At 36.8% G+C, this 19763-nt stretch overlaps 1 protein-coding gene across 4 annotated transcripts; it reads right to left on the bottom strand.

Moving 5' to 3' along the window:
* LOC111506698 (protein stoned-A) lies at positions 1-18882 on the bottom strand. 4 transcript variants are annotated; one of them, XM_023161864.2, is made up of 6 exons: positions 18758-18882; positions 12986-13343; positions 10054-10455; positions 5647-5953; positions 2680-2858; positions 1-959 (listed from the first exon to the last, which is right to left on the bottom strand). In XM_023161864.2, the coding sequence occupies exons 2-6, from the start codon at positions 13314-13316 to the stop codon at positions 1-3; spliced, it is 2178 nt and encodes a 725-aa protein (XP_023017632.2). In that variant the 5' UTR covers positions 13317-13343; positions 18758-18882. The 4 variants fall into 4 exon arrangements, with proteins under 4 accessions (XP_023017632.2, XP_023017633.2, XP_074038101.1 ...); XM_023161865.2 differs by lacking the exon at positions 18758-18882 and adding an exon at positions 18128-18270; XM_074182000.1 differs by lacking the exon at positions 18758-18882 and adding an exon at positions 13981-14106.
* Positions 18883-19763: the final 881 nt, after the last annotated feature.

Here is a 19763-nt window from a genome sequence, read left to right as displayed (position 1 = left end):
TTATATGAGCTCTGATTCAAGTAGCTTCAGTTCAGCCTTACCAGGTTGTATGTTATTAGCACAGCTAGTGTCGAAGGGATCAAAATCTTCAGGCACCGCAGATTTGCTTTCTTCAGAAGGATTTAGTGGTTTCCTAATTATTATATCTTCACCTTGGATCAATATATCGTCGATTTTTATATCGGAAGCGATATCTGGAGGCGAGAAGATGAGTTCGTTTTCGAGTATCTTCAGTTCGGTCTTACCCGGTAGGATGTTACAAGCTATCGAAGTGTCGAACGGATCGCAGTAGCTGAATTCCTCAGGATTATACTTCACGTCACCCGGAGTGAGGACTTTAATGGAGATGTCGTTATCAATCGCTAGTAGATCGATGGATTCTGAGAGTGAACTCAACTTAGGCTTAGAGATCTCTTTGATGCTGTCTACAATTTTATCTATCTTTGCCTGGGTTTCGTCTCTGGGATCGAAGTTTTTGTCAACCAGGCTCAAATTCCTCTCAACTTCTGGATCAAACAGTTCACTCTCGATGAGTTTCAACTCTGCCTTACCAGGGGCTACGTTGGTTGCGAATGAGGTGTCGAAAGGATCTTCAGAGATCGGTAATTCTGGTACAGAGTTCTTCCTTGAGTAGAAGGGTGTCAAAGGTTTGGCTATTTTGTTTTTGTCGATATCTAGTGCGGTTTGATTTGGAGATGTCAGATCAAACGACACAGTTTTAACTCCGGAGATATTCAAAATGTCTGGTCGTGAGGTGGTTCGTTCTCTTCTCTTTTCTTCGGCTCTTGGATCGAATTCGTCATCGCTCAAAACGTCTTCATCAGATTTTTTGGTTTGGAAGGGGTCAGAGTTGGATCCGCTAGATTTTTGTTGAATTTGAAAACCACAAATGGATAAGTCAACGTTGCTGCCTCCAAGAAGATCTCTGTCTTCTGGTTTGATCAAATTCAGATCACTTTCTGGAAAATAACTGGAGTTTAATAGATTTATTGGCAGTTGCTTGAAAATAATTGATAATGATATTCCAAGTTCTGAATTAGATAAAAACTGAATATATACGTAGATTTTTGGCAACTTCTCGATTGTAGTTATTATCACCACATCATCTCTGCTGTATTTCAACAATTGTTTGGTAACATCTAAGGATGATGGCTCGTCTGAAGATGAACCTTAGAATAGACCAATCTCGATAGATTTTGACGAGAGTACGAACTTTTTTGCTTCAGTGTTTGTTTGGCAAAACCTAAAGTTATATCAACGACCGGTTCTGGTTCAATTAAACTGACAGCAGTACACTCCCTTGCAGCTTCATTACTTTCCAGTCCAGTGTGGAGTTGTTATAGTAATATTTGTTGCAGAGTGATCAGATCTATTCTGTGGAATCAATCAGAAAATAAATATATGTGTAGCTAAGGAGTGTGAAAACTCGTTCCACGAAGCTATGTGAAACTGAAATGACCCGCTTACTTCCGAAACAATATATCCTCCGGTGGAATCAAAAGTGGTAAGTGAGTTGAACAACTTTCATGAGATTATTTATAGAAGAGAGACATTTCATTAATTCAGGCTAACAGAGTTGTTCGTGATGCTTGTGTTTCCAATGAGGTACATGAGTGGGATAAAGCAGCCACTTGGTATGCTTGGGATTTGAGCATCAATGATGTGAGACAAATTACAAAGAAGGTCAAACTTGAGTCTTATGTTTCATTAGTAGTCACTGAGGTGTGTACAGCTCCCAAATTCGACTTCTAGTGAAGTGAATGTGCCAAGTTATCAGTATCCCATTTCACATCTATTGAATTAATCGACCCACCTAGCGAAATTGGAATCTCTGACATAATGGTTACTGGTTTCGCCATATTGATCTCCTTAGAGAAAACCAAGGTTCAGATGATTAAACAGAACAAACATATGCATTCTTCAGGAAATTGAAATATCTGGCGTACATTCTTTTTAAATGTATAGATGGTAAAAAAAAGGTCTTTGAGAAACTTGGGAGTGACGAACAAAAACAATTGATAAGCAATAAAACCGCACCAGCTGCAAACTCATTTTATCATTCCAAATGTTTGTGACATGTGTGGAGATAACAAATACGGTTTTTTGCTTCCGGAAAGCATATTGATTATCATTCAAATTCAACAGCTTCCTCCAGTGTCAGTGTTGCCGAACTACGTTCACTACCAAGTTTACCTTTCACATTCCTTCGTTCTATTTTGTTTTGGAAGTCGTATCAAAAATCTGTTTTTCGTTTCGAATTATTAGCTTCTCTGGAGAGTCATCTGAGAACTTTGACATCAAAGGCATGAAACAATTTTCCACAATTAACAAATTAATCAATATTACTAACAATAAGCTATCACAGCATACTGCAGACACCCGTATACTAGCGCGTGGCACAAATGTGAGTGGAGAAGCATACGTCCTCTTTTATGAAAAGGATGGAACAAAATCGCACCTTTAAGATAACTGAGGAAAAGTTTCTTTGCGCAATTATTATTTATTTTTTGTTAAGTTCTCACATGTATCTAATATGTATCTATCAATAAACTTATATTAGTTAAAAAAAAGTTGAAGTTTTACTCCTAATTTCAGTATCACTCTTATCTTTCAATGTAGTTAATGTGATGGGACTGCAGTTTTATACTCGTATCATTGAAAAATGTGTATAATACAAACCTGAGATACGTTCATCAGAATATATTAGATTCTCATCGGTATCTCCATTGACCAAACCTGATGAGTGTAATTCACCAAAGATAGTTTTGTCCAACTTGAGATCTGGCAAGATATTCGCAGCAAAGGTTGTATCGAATGGATCGTCGTCTTCTAAAAGTTCTTCATCATTTGGAATGGGCCTGAAAATAAACATGTTTATCATTATTACCACTGTTGGTTTGTATTCTGGAAAATTATAATATTTTCTTATATTCCATTTGTTCATTTGATAAACAATTTGTAGTGGCAAATAATTTCTCTAGTACTGAAAAAGTTGTGGAATAAAAATAGAAAAGAAAGTTTTGACTTCCTACTTTTTATACAAAAAATGTGAAATGTAATATTATCCAGATTGGTGCTGAAGAAGCAAGTATCTCATTCCTAAACATTGGAATCCGCCATCGTCGATGACAGTGTGAAACACTCTCATCTGAATGAAATTGTATTTCTTTCATATACTATACTAGTACTTTGTTGCTGTATCGCTGCTGTTTCAATGTTTTGACCAAATCAGAATCAACGAACTAACTATAACAGCGTTATAGAACAGTGCTTCCAAAAAACTGTTCTGCAGCGCCATCTAGTGGCGAGTTACAGAAAAATTGATAGCCTAAAAACTTTCTCTATGAAAAATTACTCATACATGTCAAGTTTCATCACGATCGGTTGAGTGATGTAGAAGTTTATCACTTACCAACCAACAAACATCCATTTTTATATATTAGATTGTGTAGCAATCCTGTGGATAATATCTGATGTGATTCCATAATGGATATTTGGAGTGCAAACTAGATAGGAAAAAGCTTTTTCTATATAATTCAACGTTCATATAAAAATAGCTCTTTCGAAAATACTTTTTTTGTGTAATTCAATGTTTCTGTCTGAAAGTAATTTATATGCATGGTTAACAAAAATTTGTAGAGAGTTCATTTTGAAGTTATTTGCTTTCTCCATTTCTTTGGAAGTTTCCCATATTCTTATATATTGATGGAGAAGTAGAAAAAAATTGAATTTTCCTCAAAACAAATTGATACACGGTTATTCAAATTCAATTTTTTACTACTCAAAAATTGGGCTGCCCTCAAAGTGGGGTACTATCTCCCCTATTGAGGTCGCTCCTGATGGATAGTCTGCTCGATGCCCATGTAGACATGTAGATCTTCAAGGTCATGGGGATGACTTTGTCATCTTGGCAAGGTCCAGGAAATGTACTCCTCCAGAGTACATCTGCTCCTCTGACACAGTTGGTGCCAAAGGGAGCAGATGTTTGTCAACCCCAGCAAACCTGTGATAATCCCCTTCACCAGGAGGAGAAAACTGGACGATCTAACGCCACTTTCCCTCAATGTTGGGGTCATTCTATTTAGAACAGAAGTGAAATATCTTGGCATTGTCCTTGATAAAAATCTCAGTTGTAACGCTCACTTGGAAAAAGTTGTCCCTATAGATATGTCGAAGGATTTGCGGTAAAACTTGGGTTTCAGGTCTCAAACAAATCAATTGAATATATGTGATGATTGTCAGACCACTGATCACTTTCTATGGCATGGAGATTTGATGACTTCTGGCGAAATCTTCCAGGATTAGCTCACTCAAAGGCTTTCATTAACCCTAAGGAGCTTGAAACCAAACAGTCGGACTGAAGTAGGGATGAACTACGATGTCTAACAGGCCTCCTCTCAAGTCACTGTCGTCTGAATCATCATATGTAGACTCGGACTGTCGAAAGACAGTATGTGTGATGGAACAGCAGAGCATATACTTTGTGCCTGCTCTGCTGCGGACCGAATCAGGTTTTCAGAGTTCAGTAGAACTACACTATCAACATCTGACCTGAAAGATCAGTCACCATATAAACGTATATATAAACTAATCGGCTTCGTTAAGAAGCTGGGTTTATTCGTTTATATAATCGAATTTGAATTGGTGTCAGCCACAATAAACCCTTGCGGGTTGCGGTGGAGGGTCCAATAGTAAAAGTTTACTTGTTCATAGCAAATTGTTTTTCAAATAAAAAAAATAAAAATTAAAACCTGGCAAGATAATATTTTTGCAGAAAACAAAAAGACACTGAAAAATGACGATTTTTCAAGAAGAAATGGTTTGTTTACAATAATATCAAATAACAAAAATGAATAGTGTATGTATTTTTATGTATCATAAGTATTTTTTAAAAAACGATATGGATATCAGATGCCAAAAAAATTCAAATAACTCAAAAATAATGCATTTCTCCAAAACAATTTCTGAAGCAATGCTTCAATTATGGCACAGGAAGGGTTTGGCTTTGTACTACTCCATATTCATATATAAAAAAAATTGTGGGAAACGTTGCTCCAAAAAAAGATATATCCCTTCCAATTTGAACTTGATATATGTTTTTCATTTTTTATATTTGATTGTTTATAAATGAATGGAAAATTTTATTTTGCCGAAGGCAAAAAAGTTTCAAGCCAATATTCCAAAAATCATTTTTGTGAACCTTCATCTCAGAATAATGTCAAATAACAATAGCATAATGCGGAAAAATTGCGGAAAAATGTTTTTCAAATCAATAATTTTTTGTTGAACTATATACGAAATACCTACCTGATTTTGGGTTAGAATTTTTTATACAAATTTTCACCTCTCAATTGGAACTATTGACATTGACGCCATATATTTGAGAGAAAAACATTGGTTTCGAAGAGTTTCTCACTCTTCGAAGATAATTTTTTTAATTTTCAAACATCCGCAATCGTTCTCAAGAAGAAGAAAAAGCAATATATAGTTGACTTGTTCATAACTTTCCAAATATGCGTAAGTGCATCTCGGCTCAAATCCCAAATTACTCGAAGTGACATTCGAAACTACACCTCAATCATATTTATCGATGAAGGCTATTCAAAATTATAATAATAACTAAACTATTATATAGATTCAACATACTCTGCCTCAAAAGCGCTCCACTTGAAATCGTCAGCTACTGTCGACGAGACATCAAACTGCAAATTCACTGTAGCACTGGAAGTTTTTGACAAGCTCTCGGCAGCCAAGGCTTCAAATTCTATATCGTCATCATCGACTGTCTTGGCAATGACGTCAAACTCATCGATTATGCTCCCCTCATCGGCGGGGACGATAGAAACGGGTAGTGAAACTGGAGGAAACTGTATTGGATTGCTCAAATCAATAGGCGCTTCCGGCAGTGGTACAGGGTCTTCGTCCAAAAGAGTCTTTTTTATTTCTGATGTATCTGTTGGAGAAATTGTGAATACAGCATAGTGAGGCGACAAAGTATTGTTATATCATCGAAAATTGAAACACAAACACAAGTTGTTAATTTGAAAAGTGTTCATTCACCCTTTGAAAAATAAATGGAGAAGAGAGGCAAATTTTGGTTTGTTGCGAAGTTCTTTCATCTGCCGGATGTTAATGAAATTATATCAACGTTTAACTCTCAAATAAATATTTGAGAGTCATCGAATTTATTTTCCAATGCAGTCACCTTTTCATAACACTAGACATAATAACCATTAAAATCAATGCATTTCACCTTCAAGCAAACAATAAAATCAAGTTGCACTTCAGTTAACCCAACATAGTTATTTTGAAATTTCTTCATTCTATGAGAAATCATCTCATTGAATAATTTTTGAAAACGTCATACAAATTATTTTTCAACAATTTTTTTATCACGATATACTGACAATGCGCGCGCAATTGCAATGCTGCTTCCTCTTTCATCGGGGCTCATTGCTCGTACCTCTCTATCCCATATCTTCAACCACATCAAAATTTTGCTTTTTGAAGCTTGGCAAAAATCTTCAGGCCAAATTTATCACACACAACTCTATATCATCATATTCGCAAATAAATAGGGTCTATTTTGATATGAGATTCATTCAATTCATTAATAGGTTTGAACTATCAATTCACTTGAAGTGTTTTCAAGCTTATGGATGAACAGCTATCTCACAGGCCGATTACAGAGGGTCAAACTGGATGATTACTCATGGTCATCCTTAAAAGAAACAATCTCAGGTATACCGCAGGGAAGTATTTTAGGACCATTGATGTTTTCAGTGTTTATTTTTAATTATCCCACTTTCTTATCACATTGTCAAGTATTTGTCTTCTCATAACACCGATACAGAAAGTTGCGTGGCCAATATAAACACAGATTTGCACAAAACATTCCTATACTCGGAGAATCATGGACTGAAAATCAATCCAAATGAAACTTTGACCTCATGCATAGGGTCTCAAAGACAAATAGTGGAAACTTAGTGTAGCTTTAGACTCACTCTCGATAACGCAGACATTGACTGGGTAGACAGTGCTAAAAATCTTGGCGTAACCATAGGTAGCTCTTTGTCTTTTCATGAACATGTGACAAACATTTTCAAAGTATCATTCTTACAACTCAAATCGCTATATAAATTCAAGTATCAGTTATCAGAAGAATTGAAACTCAGGTTAGTTAAAACTCTTATCATATCGAGTATTGTTGGTGGTCCCGTTGTCCCAACGTCCCGTTGTCCCCGTACAATGATCCGGGACGCAAAATAGTCTCGTTTTCTGACACCGCGCGAAAATTTTAAATATTGGAAAACGTCAGACACGATTGCCGAGCCGCCGAGCGGTGCGAGATCGCGTCGTCGATCAATCCGCAATTCCCGCCCGTGCACGCTATCGGTTACCTAGTAACGGGTGTAGGTGGGGGAATTTCTTCACTCAGCCACGCACATGAAGTCTTCTCATTATTGTTTTGTTTTGAGTAATTTTTTTGAAGAATGTTTTCTTATATAGGCCCTTCTTATATGAATGAAATTTTACCCCTTTTAAATCATAATATTCATCAATTTAAGAAAGAAATAAAATCACAGATGCTTACTGCTCAGTGCTAATTTTAAAAATTTTAAATTCAATGTATGTTAGAGCAATGAAATTGTTAAATTGACCAAAATAATGTTAAGAACATTAAGAGTTATTGGCAACTAACGTATTCCAAAAACACTTTATTGTGAGATTTTCACTAAATTGTTTTACAAAAACGCAACACGTGTTTCGCCAAGTACCTGAATTTTAAGTAGCTGATATTTTACCTGAGTTTCTAACGAATTAAATTACCTGCACTTATGATCCATTTTCACATTTGAAAAAATATATTCAGTAACGGAGAGTTATTGAGTTCTAATTGATCATTCAGTAAATTACCCGAATTCCTGAATCTATTGATTTCTAAACATTCTAGATGATTAAGTTTCAAACTCTTCTTTTCTAAATGTAACACCTCGTACTCATGATTGAACTCGTGTTCTTCTGCTAAAAGATGGTTTGCAAATGTGGAATTGGTCTTTCTATTTACAAAACTACTCCTATGTTCTTTAATTCGTTGGAAAAATGTTCTTCCTGTTTGCCCAATATACAGTTTTGGACAGGAGCCACAAGTCAGCTTATATACTCCTGATCTATCCGAATTTAGAAGAGAAGAGTTTGAAACTTAATCATCTAGAATGTTTAGAAATCAATAGATTCAGGAATTCGGGTAATTTACTGAATGATCAATTAGAACTCAATAACTCTCCGTTACTGAATATATTTTTTCAAATGTGAAAATGGATCATAAGTGCAGGTAATTTAATTCGTTAGAAACTCAGGTAAAATATCAGCTACTTAAAATTCAGGTACTTCGTTTACAGGTACTTTGATTTCAGGTACTCCATAAACTATATATATATTTAGTATTGAATGTGTAGAATTAGTTGAAAGACACGCCAGATGAAGCCATTGTATGGCGAAACACGTGTTGCGTTTTTGTAAAACAATTTAGTGAAAATCTCACAATAAAGTGTTTTTGGAATACGTTAGTTATGGATTTTCATCAAGTATCGGCCGATTCCATCATATTATTGGCAACTATTTGATGTATTATTTTTTTCTCTCCTCTATTATTGTTATTGTTACAAAATCCCTAACGCCGCAGCTGACTACAGTCACCCAATTCGACGAAGGGACCTCCACCTGAGCATGACGTCACACGCGCAGTGACTGGAAATGTCTCGATCAAACAATTCCAACGACGATCTTGTGAGCGATCTGTAGTGTGCGCTGGTCAGGCCCTATCCCCCGAAGCCCCGATACATTAGTGAGGGCGCGCTAGCATTATCAACCAATGATCACTCTCCACAAGTGATCTGGATAGAGTCTGCGGAGTTCGAAGAGAAAATCTCGATATTTTATCCGTTTTTCCTCCTCTTTTCTGACGATATTCGTCTCGCCAGGAGCTGAAAACTCCACGACAAATATCGTTTTGCTCTGGTGGTCGAGAAGGACCACATTAGGCTTATTAGCTTACATGAGCCTAAGGGTAGGGAATAGTTCCAATGAATTTGGCACTTCTCGTTCTTCACAACGGATTCAATATCCCCCGGAGCTTAGGGCAACACCCGTGTCTCGTCAATACCGTAAGAGTACCGTAAATGGTGATATAGCACTCTTAGGGCCGCGTTTTGTCGATGGATTAGGGTCTCGGGCGCCTCGCGGCAGGCCCTACACCTTGTGTCAGGAACCTCTTTACCCATCACGCGACTGCGGTAGAATAAGGTGTTGAAGACTCCATCCTGGCAAGCCATTATGAACCCCTCAGTTTCCGACTTCAGCCCACTCGACCTGCGAAGGTCAGGCGCTTTGGTAAGCCAAGGTCCCCAATGTTATTGGAGAAGACCCCATGCATTGGCTTATCCTTGTGTTTCCGCAGAAGTTAGGTGATCTCTGCGGCTTCTATCTAAGCTTTTTGCTGAACGGGTTCCAACTCGGTGACAGAGTTGTAGTCACCTCGTTCAGAGTCGAAAACTATACCAAGTTCATCAGCTGCTCGAGCAGCTGTCTTAAGGAGAAATGCTCCAATTCCTGCTCTCTCATGGTCACGGACCATGCAGAGAAAGGGATCCGAACTCCTGACGACTTTACAAGCTGTATTCAGTACCATTTTGTCATGTAGACACTCCAAACTCAAAAGTTCACGGCCTCCCTGTTGTCGGGGGAAGTACAACCGTGGAACGGACGATTTGGGATGCAAACTCCTATAGAGATGCATCATTTCTTGGGTCTTTACGTCGAGTTGATACAGCTCCTCTCGGGTCCACTTCACTACTCCAAACGAGTAGAGTAATATTGGAACGGCAAGCATATTTGTTGCAGCAACTTTGTTCTTACCCTCCCCTTATTATTATTATGTTAACAGCAACTGAATCAGTTGAAACGCTTTCAAGATAGGTGCACAAGAACACACACACATCACTTACAGGTTTATTATATTTATTGACATTAATGATTGATTTTTCTATTTACCTTCAACGGCAATTTCCAATTTAGAAGTATCGTCGAAACTCCCCAATAACAAGTCCTTTTCCTTGAGAATCTGCCTCCTAGCAATGGGGCGTTTCGTAGCGCAAGTAGGCAGCTGAACTCTCCCGGTGAGTACTTCGACTGCTGATCCTAATGGCACTAGTTTCTTTCCCTTCCTTTCAACTTCTGGTCCTAAGATTGCTCTCTCGGCGATAGAAGTGTCAAACGGATCATCTCCGTCTTGTTTCTCAGTTGGAGACTCTGGGATGTACGCTAACTTGACTTCTCCTGCGGCTATCGCATCAATGTAGGCAGTATCGAAGATACCGTCATCTTCATCTTCTTCTGACTCGGACTCTGAGACCTCTACGATGCCAAGTTGGGATGGAGTAGGTTTTGCAGGCTCTGAATTGTGAAAGGTATAGAAGTGAACTTGAAGGGACTCACTCAGTAGTATTGATTGAAAAATTAACATTCTTAATAAATAACTGAACTACCTGCTATCATACTTAATGATGAAAACCTAAATAGAACAAATTAATCTACAGTAACAATGAACAAATGTTTTTGATTGAATGTTAGGGGCTCGGACTTTCATTGTCTGGAAAATTTGATTCAAAAGTTTCGAAATCTGATCCGAAATTGAATTGAAACACCACTTCCATATCTCCCTGTCGGGTAGGGAGGGGGAGTGTAAGCCCACAGCACTTAGGCCACATGTGACCCATTTTACATCCTCCCGAGGAGTTGTCCTCCTAGGTCATCGTACATCCTGTTCTTTGCAGGAAGGTGGACATGTCACTGGGAGACGTCTCCTTTATATCGGCAGGTGTAGGCCAAGACTCACCGAACACACACTCTCTTATTGACGATAACTCCGGGCACTCGCACAGGACGTACCTGAGTCTCATCTTCCTGTTCACCCATCCTGCATAGAGATGTGTTCACTAGCCCCATATTATGGAGGTGTTTCCTCAGTTGACAGTGGCCAGTCAGAAATCCTACTGTTAAGCGTAGATTATTCCTGGTCATCGCCAGATATTTCTTCGGCGCCAACTTCCCAGGGTCGCCCAAGGTGATCCTGGCAAGATTGCATCCTTTCATTCCAGAGGGGTTAGACCCGTAATTTACTCCATTGCCGCGGTTGGTGTTGTTCTCATGGCTCCTGTGATGTTATAAACAAGCCAGTCGCTGTATTTGATATAATTTTTAGATGGGCGTTGCTTGTAGAACTTTCGGTCCCCATGCAATGGTTCCATACGTTAGCATAGGTATTATTATTGCAGTGTAGATTCAGGTGACCACACGGGATGAAAGACCCACTGCCCTCCGACATTGCTCATAAGCCACGTATGCCCTTTCTGCTCTACGCTGTAGATGAGAGTTCCATGTTAGCTTCCTGTCGAGGATAGTACTGAGGTATTTCACCGCTTGGGAGACGTTAACTTTGCTTTTGAAGATTTCGGGAGGTTTTGAGCCCGTTATACTTCTTTTCCTAGTGAAAAGGACCATCTACGAATCATTCAGACCCCAATTAATCGTGAATTAATTCCCTACAAAATGAAAGAAAGTCTTGATAAGGAATTGAATTTCAAAAAAAACGACGAGCGCCCTGCAAGAAAATAATTCATGTGTCTACCTCATATCAAACACCTGTCGTGGACCATTGAAACGTTGTTCAAACCCAGGCAAACTATTTCTATCAGCCAACACTGACAACGACTCCAAGAAATGTATTAATGAAATACCATGTGGGTGTAGTAGCTCCTGAATGGGTGAGGCAGCGCAATTTTTTGAGCACCACACAAAAATCCTCAAGGTGCTGGAAATCAAATCCATTCGGAGAAACGTTCTGAGGAAGTTAATTCCGCCGCTCTTGGTGGAATCGAATGTGCCAAGTCACTTTGAACACTCCACGTGACAGTATCTATAGAAGAGAGACAAATCCCCAAACTTTCTAGGGCGTTCCGGACTATCAAGGTTGCAAGTGATGTTCGCTTCTCCAATCAGGCGGATGGCTCTTTTCTGGATGGCATTCACCAGCTTCAGGGTATGCTCAGTGGTGGAGCTCCATACATAAGAACAATACTCCAAAGAAGGTTTATAAAGCATCAAAAGCTGCTGAGGTGTGTATAGTTTTCTGGTTCGGAACAGTGTTCCAAGCTTTTGAGAAGCATCCTTCCCAATTTCAGAGACATGATTGTACCAAGACATATTTGTGTCCATTTTAACTCCCAACAAGACAGCAGAAAGCGAAATTGTCGGTCCTGACATTATTATATTCGGTTCAAAGACATTTCTTCTCTGCACCTTCATTTTTCATATTCATTGTTTCATTTATTTTCATATTTTTTATATAACTTCCATTTTCAACTAACCCATACAAATATTTTCGTTTCTTCATCAAAAAATCTTTTCTCAGCTTTCAACTCTGTTGCCACCTTCTATAGGCAACGGAAATCCGAACTCAAAACCAACTTCGATATATACAAAATAAATATGTTCAGATAGTGAAAGACAAAAAGGATCTTCGATAATGAACTTCTCATTAATAGAGATTGAAATGGAATCACAGAGGTCGTGGATGATTCAGAGGACTATAATGAATTCCAGTAGATCTAGTTGGAACAACAGGTGGAGAAAATGAAAAATTAGCTGATCAGAGGAAGTACCAGCAGAGTACTTTTTTCGGAAATTTCGCCAATATGTGAAAACTTTGGGGTTTATAGTCTTCTACAGGTAATCTCCGTATCAGTTCAAAGCACCACAAACAACAGATACCAACTTCAGGTTCAAATTCACAAAAGCAACCTCCAAATATTTCGCGAAATAACCTGATGGAAATCAAAATAGATTGAAAATTTTTACGTACTCCTCATCTTAGAGAAGTACAGCATCCCTTGAGTAAATATTCAAAGTTATGTATTGTCTTTACCTTCTTTAGCAACTTCTTTTTCTTGGACTATCGCCCTAGCAGTCTCTTCTGTTCTCCTAACTTCACTTTCTGTCGGTTTTCTCTGGAAGAAGGAAGTACTCTTGATCCGATCTAGATCTCCCTGGGTTTTCTTGAGGATGTCATCAACTCCGGAAGTGAGAGCGAGAAATTTTTTCCACTCTTCGTTTTGTGCTGCTGGTCCTTCCTCGCTGGTTCCTTGGTGTTCCCTGCGGTAGTTCTCTAGTTCTTCCGGCTTAAATAGCTCCTCTTCTTTTCGTTTGGATTTCTTGCCTTTTTTCTTCTTTTTCAAACCTTTGGTTATCTTGTGCATTATCTGGATTCAGTAGCATTGAGACACCTGAAAGAAAACAAAATAACTTGATTGCAGATTGTGATAATACTCTTGAATGTATTTTTTTTCATCCAGCATCCAGCAAATGAAAATTCGAACGAATAATCATAAGGAAAACCCAAATTCCCACATTGCCATTAAGACATTCTGCACAACATAAAGTCCAACATAAAGCTTGTACTGTGAAACACGTAAACAATTTTCAGCAACTCAAAAACAATTTTCATCTCCTCGTACGCTGCTTCTATTATAGTCCGATCAAAATTAGATCAACAAATAAGAGTAAAACTACCTTAATTCCCACCAAGCTTAAAATCGATTAAATTGTTCAAAATATGACTAAAAATGAAATTTGAAAGTTCCCCATCTCTCTCCTGTATGGAAAAAATGTTATTCAAGGTCAAAGGTCATAAAAACCAGTTTTTTGCGATTTTCAGCAAAACGGCAAGTTTCATCATAAAAATACTTCAGACAAAAGTTGTAGATCATAAAATTATTTACGAAATGTATCAACGCTTTTTTCACTACGAGCCACCGTTTTTGAGATATAACTATTCAAAAAGTTGTAAGAGTTGTAATCGTCATAATACGCCACATATACATATACAATATTTTTCAATCGGTCATTGTAACTTACACTCACAATATAAAATATACATAAGTTATAACTATAAGAATTTCAGATAAAATGAAACCCAGTCCCTTAATTAATACGCCATTGTAACCTTGAGTTCCATATGCTGAAGTTTTTGAAAATAGTAATTCACCTCGACAAGAAATTATCACTAACGGCATTCGCTTCATTCTTGCTTCCACCTGTGCCGAAAAAACTGCTGAACACAACTTTTTGCAACTGCAAAAAGGGGTGCAGTGCTAAATGTGGTTGCAAAAAAGCCGGACTGTTTTATTCTCTGGCATGTACACATTGTCAAGGCCGGTCGTGCTCTAATATTGAAGCACCAACAGTGAAGGATCCGTTTGATTCCAACGAAGCGACATGCGATACATCGTTATCAACGCAGTTTACATGTACTCAGGATGAAGATGAAGAAGAACAAGAACATAAAAAAGAAGAACAAGACGAACAAAAATAAGAAGATCAAAAGAAGAATAAGAAGAAAAATTTGAAAGTTACTACTCGGATGATTAAATTTCACCACTTTTTTTCAACTTGAATTGCTTTTGTCTTTTCAATTTCTGCCAATATCCATTATTTTGCAATAGTTTCAAATTGAACAGAATCACAACTGACCCGTGCTAAGTACACTACCTAATACGTGGCATGGAAACGTATGCATATTATGACGATTACAACTTTTACAACTTTTTGAATCGTTATATCTCAAAAACGATGGCTCGTAGGAAAAAAGTACTGATATATTTTCTGTAGAATTTTTATGAATAAACTCACCGTTTTGCTGAAAATCGCGAAAAACTGATTTTTTTGACCTTTGACCTTGAATGAAATTTTTTACATATAGGGGAAAGATAGGGAACTTTCAAATTCCATTTTAAATCATATTTCAAATGATCTTACTGATTTTCAGCTTGATGGGACTTTAGGTAGCTTCGAATGTCGAAATTGACCGGACTATTATAGTAGTTACGGAAACCCCAGTACACTATGATAAGATTATACATAGATTTTTCAGCATATACTAAGAAAATAATTGACTCAACCCTTCTTACAAACGAATAAACAAGTATCTATGAACTTCAAGCCCCCATTAAACATAAACCCTTTCCCATAGACCACTCCAAAATTTCATAATGATACAAGCCTGAACAGATTCACGAAAAGAGATATCAACTATGGAGTGATCAATGCAATTTTGTATGAAATCAAACATACGAAATACCATTCCCCAATCCTGTAGGTACTTTAATTAAACTTTTTCGAAAAGTACAATATTCACCAGGGAAATTCACGCTAATTGGAAATGAGAGAAGCAACAACAAAAAAAACTTGATTGTGTCAGACTGGTTCAGTCTCCTCTAGGGAATTAGTGTAACTACCGATTGTCGCACCAGAGGGTTTTGCATCGCATGATACAGAGGAAAACATGTTCAAAATTGGTACAAGTTTTTCACAGAGGTCGAGAAGATATTAATGATGGTACGAATCGGCGAATCACTATTAGAGAAGTTACTGAGGATGTCAGCATATAGATCGGTACATGCCATGCAATTTTTTTGAGCATGAAGCGTGTAGCAGCAAAGTTCATTCCAAAATTGTTGAATTTAGACCAAAAAAACGGCGATGAATCATGGGTATATGGTATATCGAAATAAAAATTCCATCTTTCCAATGGAAGAGCAAGCAGGAGAGACAAGTCCAAAAAAACACGCCAAACTCGATCAAATATCATGGTTTTCGATTTCAGTGACGTATTTCATCATGAGTTCTCGTGGGAAAACAATTACTGACTTTTGCATCACAATAATGCACTTGCTCACTCGTCATTGCTTGTTCGGAAGCATTTGCCAAAAACGAAACCATAATCATGCCTGAGCCACTGTATTTACCAGATTTGCCACCCTGCGACTTTTTTCTGGATTGTAGACACCCATGAGAGGACGGCATTTTGCTACTATTGGGGAAATGAAAACCGAATCGCTCAAAGATCTCAAGGACATAACAAAAATTGCATATTAGAACTGCTTTGAGGATTGAAAAAACGCTGGTACAAGTATATTATATCTGAGGAGGACTACTTTGGAAGTGACAGAATAGAAATTGATGAATAAGTGAATATTTTTTGACAAAAATGAAGATTTACTTCATTATTTGAACAGAGTAGTAACACAAAATTTTCATCTGAGACAGTACCGTATTCCTAAATCTAACAGGAACCAAAACGAATCTGAGGACTGTATTGAGGAGGAATTCTACTGTCCTGGTGATGAACGAACGGAAATCGTCAACAATTGTTTCTTCGGTCTGATAAAATTTGATATTTGTCGTAATTTTTCGAAAAAATATAGATTTTTCATTAAAAAATTGATCTGAATGTGAGATGAAGCTCACCACATTGGTAAAAACCGCACCCAAATCGGTTGAAACCGTTTTTGAGATTAGAGAACACAAACGCACAGACAGATAAACAGACATCGATCAGTTGAATTTTTATCATACGTAATGATCAATTTGAACATTCACTGACATGGATATGATGTAAAAAGCTCTCATTACATTTTTTTACATTGAAAATAATCCTTCATTTTGTATAAACTTCCTTTGTATAAATCAAGTTCTTCGGTTTGATTATTGATAATGTGTCTTATTCGTGGCAATTACATTCATTCTGTAATTACATTTTTTCATCACTATGTAGTCTATGCAAGTGCAAAATCTTCAAAAATGATAAATCAGCAATAGTTTGAAAATCAACCATTTCCGGAATTAACCTCCATTTCAAAATAATTGAATGAGTATGTAAAATCATAATACTCGGAGTTTCATTCTGAAAAAATGTTTCTTACCGTTTTCTCAGTTTAATTCATCATCTTACTTTTCGAGTTAGGTCCTGTACTATTTTAAATCGTATACAAGAGCATAACTAAACATTCTACTACTCTCTTTCAGGTGTATAACTTTCCAATAGTTAAACAGTCAACGCATTAGTGAATGCCTAATGCTTGTATATAGAAAAAAATCATTTCATATTTTATAATATCAAAATTGATACATTTTTTTTCTCTTGAATCAATTCATAAAATCGGAGTGGAGTTTTTTGCTACCGTGGTAATGAATGACCGAAGAACTTTGTGTGGTGATGTAAAACACATCATCAAAAGAGTTCAACAAAATACTCAAATTCTAGATTATTTTGAAGAGCCTATAAATTTATCTGAAATTCAAAATTTAATCTTCACCTCATGTTGAAAATCTGTCAGAACAGATAAAGAAAATACTTTCGTCTAGTCTTTTTGAAAAGGAATATTTTGACTTTCTAGTTTTCTATCTTGATACAAAAAATGTGGGAATCTTCCAAAGAAAGAAAAGAAGTAATCAATTTCAAAATTTTACCTCTATACAAAGATGTGTAGATCATGCAAAGAAGTAACTTTTTCATATAATCATTGAACTACACGAAAGAAGAAAGAAATCAGACAAATTATTTTCTTTATCCCATGTTCAATATGAATTTCTACAAGGTGAATAGGTCATCAATCGAAAATGTCAGAAACATTATGTCAAGAGAGGCAATAAATAAGAGTTAGTTGCTTCCAATGTCTCCCTCAGAAACGCCACAAAATAAATTATAAAAAAACAAAATTGGCGAATTTCAGTCCTTTTCTAAAACTTTCGAAACTAATCAACTTTATAAACTTTAAAATATCATTCAAATACGATCTGACTTTCCAGTTCTAGCGACTTTATAGCCCACAAAGCTTTTGATTTTTCCATGTAGACCTTCCTCAAATGCAGATTAATCAATTAAAATTTGTATTCGAGACTAATGAAATTTCTGAAAAGAAGTGGATTAAATTGCCTACAGAATGATATGATTTTTTTTTTAATTATTATGGTTGACTGTCAAAGATGGAAGCCACAATAACTCTTTTTCTTTTTGTAATGTCATACTGATACCGCATCTATTGATAACATTTGGATTGATTTGGTACCAAATTTTTCACACTATTTTACGTCCTCCACACAAAACTGTCTATTTCTTTTATTTCTCTCCAAAATCACTTCAAGATACATAGAGTCAGATCAATGAACATCAGTAGCCCATTTTTACAATCATCTCCAATTCTCAAAGAAACCGATTAGAACAACAAACCTGTCAATATATTGGTCACTCAATATCCTCACTTGGAAATCTGGGCAAAAATTTCACCAATAAACAACGGGAACTAGAAAATATACACGAACACAGAAGAACATACACCTACCCCGGACGTAACTGATACGGAATTTCACAGTTGCGACGCCGCAGCTAGCGTCTCGATGCCGAGAGACGCCGAGTCAGTATTGATTTTTCCGATATCGAACAATCTGCATGCATTGAATAAAATGACTAATCACAGAAAAATAAATGCGTGAGTAACTAGGTAGTTGTTATAGTAGGATAGATTTATAGATGATACCCACCCAAAAGGAACTTTGGCTTCAAATTCAACATGAGTTTGTACTATTTAACAAACAAAAGTTATTTTCAAGAGATTTCATTTTGAAAACAATTTTTCCTACTCAAGAACCTAGGAAACTATTTTCGTTATTGTCGTTAGCAGTTTACTCTGCGAAACAAAACTCCCATCAAACTGTAACTTTAGTCATTGGAGGGAAGAAGTAAACAACCCCTATTTAGGTTTTTAAAATCTCCGTTAAGGAAACAAATTTCTCAATCTACCTTCGTCGTTTAGGGGACAATCATTCCTCATGCAAATTGGGAATCGATTCAACTACTCACTTTATTGGTCCCATCACTACCTGCGGGGATAAACACTGAAAATCTCCCGGGAGCGATCAGAATCAACGAAATGATTTCCAAAGGACAATGTCGGCCACTAGCCGGATAGAGCCTAAGTGGGTATTGATTGTGCGCAACTTCATCGTGTCCCAATTTCAGGATGGAACTTCAGACGTACGGAGAGAAGTCGTTCCAGAGAAAGTAATGATAATAATAAAACACAAGTAGACTTCAGTGACCGTATACAAGGTGGGCCATCGTTGTGAACGTATCGTTTTCAAAACGTTGTGGTTCATTTTGAAATACTTTATTTACCTTCATATACCTGTGCAACGTCTTCCATTCAGAAAATTCTTCGCAAGAATTTTTTTTCTTATACAGGGTGTTGATTAAGTATGTACCATAAATTTAACAGACGATTCTTTAGGTAATTTCAAGACGAAATGTTCATATGAACATGGGTCCACAAATTCTTCGTTCTCAAGATACAGGGTGTTGAAATAAAAATTAAAAAAAGTTATTCTTAAATATCTTAAATATTCTTTACCTAATTTTGTTGTAACTTAGCAATGGTATTTATAACATTGAGGAGCTAATTTAGCCCGAACGTGATTCAATTTAATAAGTCCAGTGGCGTCTCGAGCGGGATTTCAACGAATATTTTTGACTTAAAAATGTACGCCACTGACTTTTGTGCAATTTTTATTATTTCTTTGGATTGAGCAATTAGAATCACAAGGGATAATATGGGGAATTGAATGTTTCTTTTGAAAATTATTATTTTTTACAATTTTCCATTACTAATTATGTAACAATAGCAACAAATATTAAATAACATTAACATCTAGACTAACGAATTGCACTAAATTAAGTGTTGGAAATGGCCTCCTTCGGCTTCAATACAACCGTCTAGCCGCCGCATCATTGAATTTCGCACTCTTCAAAATACCATAAATAATAATCAAGGGTTGTCTTGGAAAACGATGGCAGCATGTAATAAACAACT

Source organism: Leptinotarsa decemlineata, unplaced genomic scaffold (genome assembly GCF_025532065.1).
Source record: "Leptinotarsa decemlineata unplaced genomic scaffold, Ldec_3_MD MMD2_tig00026328_RagTag_RagTag, whole genome shotgun sequence".
Taxonomy (NCBI): domain Eukaryota; kingdom Metazoa; phylum Arthropoda; class Insecta; order Coleoptera; family Chrysomelidae; genus Leptinotarsa; species Leptinotarsa decemlineata.
Note: the sequence above shows the minus strand (reverse complement) of the source record. Positions and strands in the feature narration are given on the sequence as shown.

What these genes read in the sequence shown, in the direction of transcription:
- LOC111506698 (XM_023161864.2), bottom strand. Translation starts at nt 13,316, where the DNA reads ATGCACAAGATAACCAAAGGTTTGAAAAAGAAGAAAAAAGGCAAGAAA. An exon ending in TGGAGCGCTTTTGAGGCAGA is followed by an intron (nt 2,859 to 5,646) that starts GTATGTTGAATC and finishes GTTTATTTTCAG; the next exon opens with GCCCATTCCAAATGATGAAG. An exon ending in TTCTGATGAACGTATCTCAG is followed by an intron (nt 960 to 2,679) that starts GTTTGTATTATA and finishes GTTATTTTCCAG; the next exon opens with AAAGTGATCTGAATTTGATC.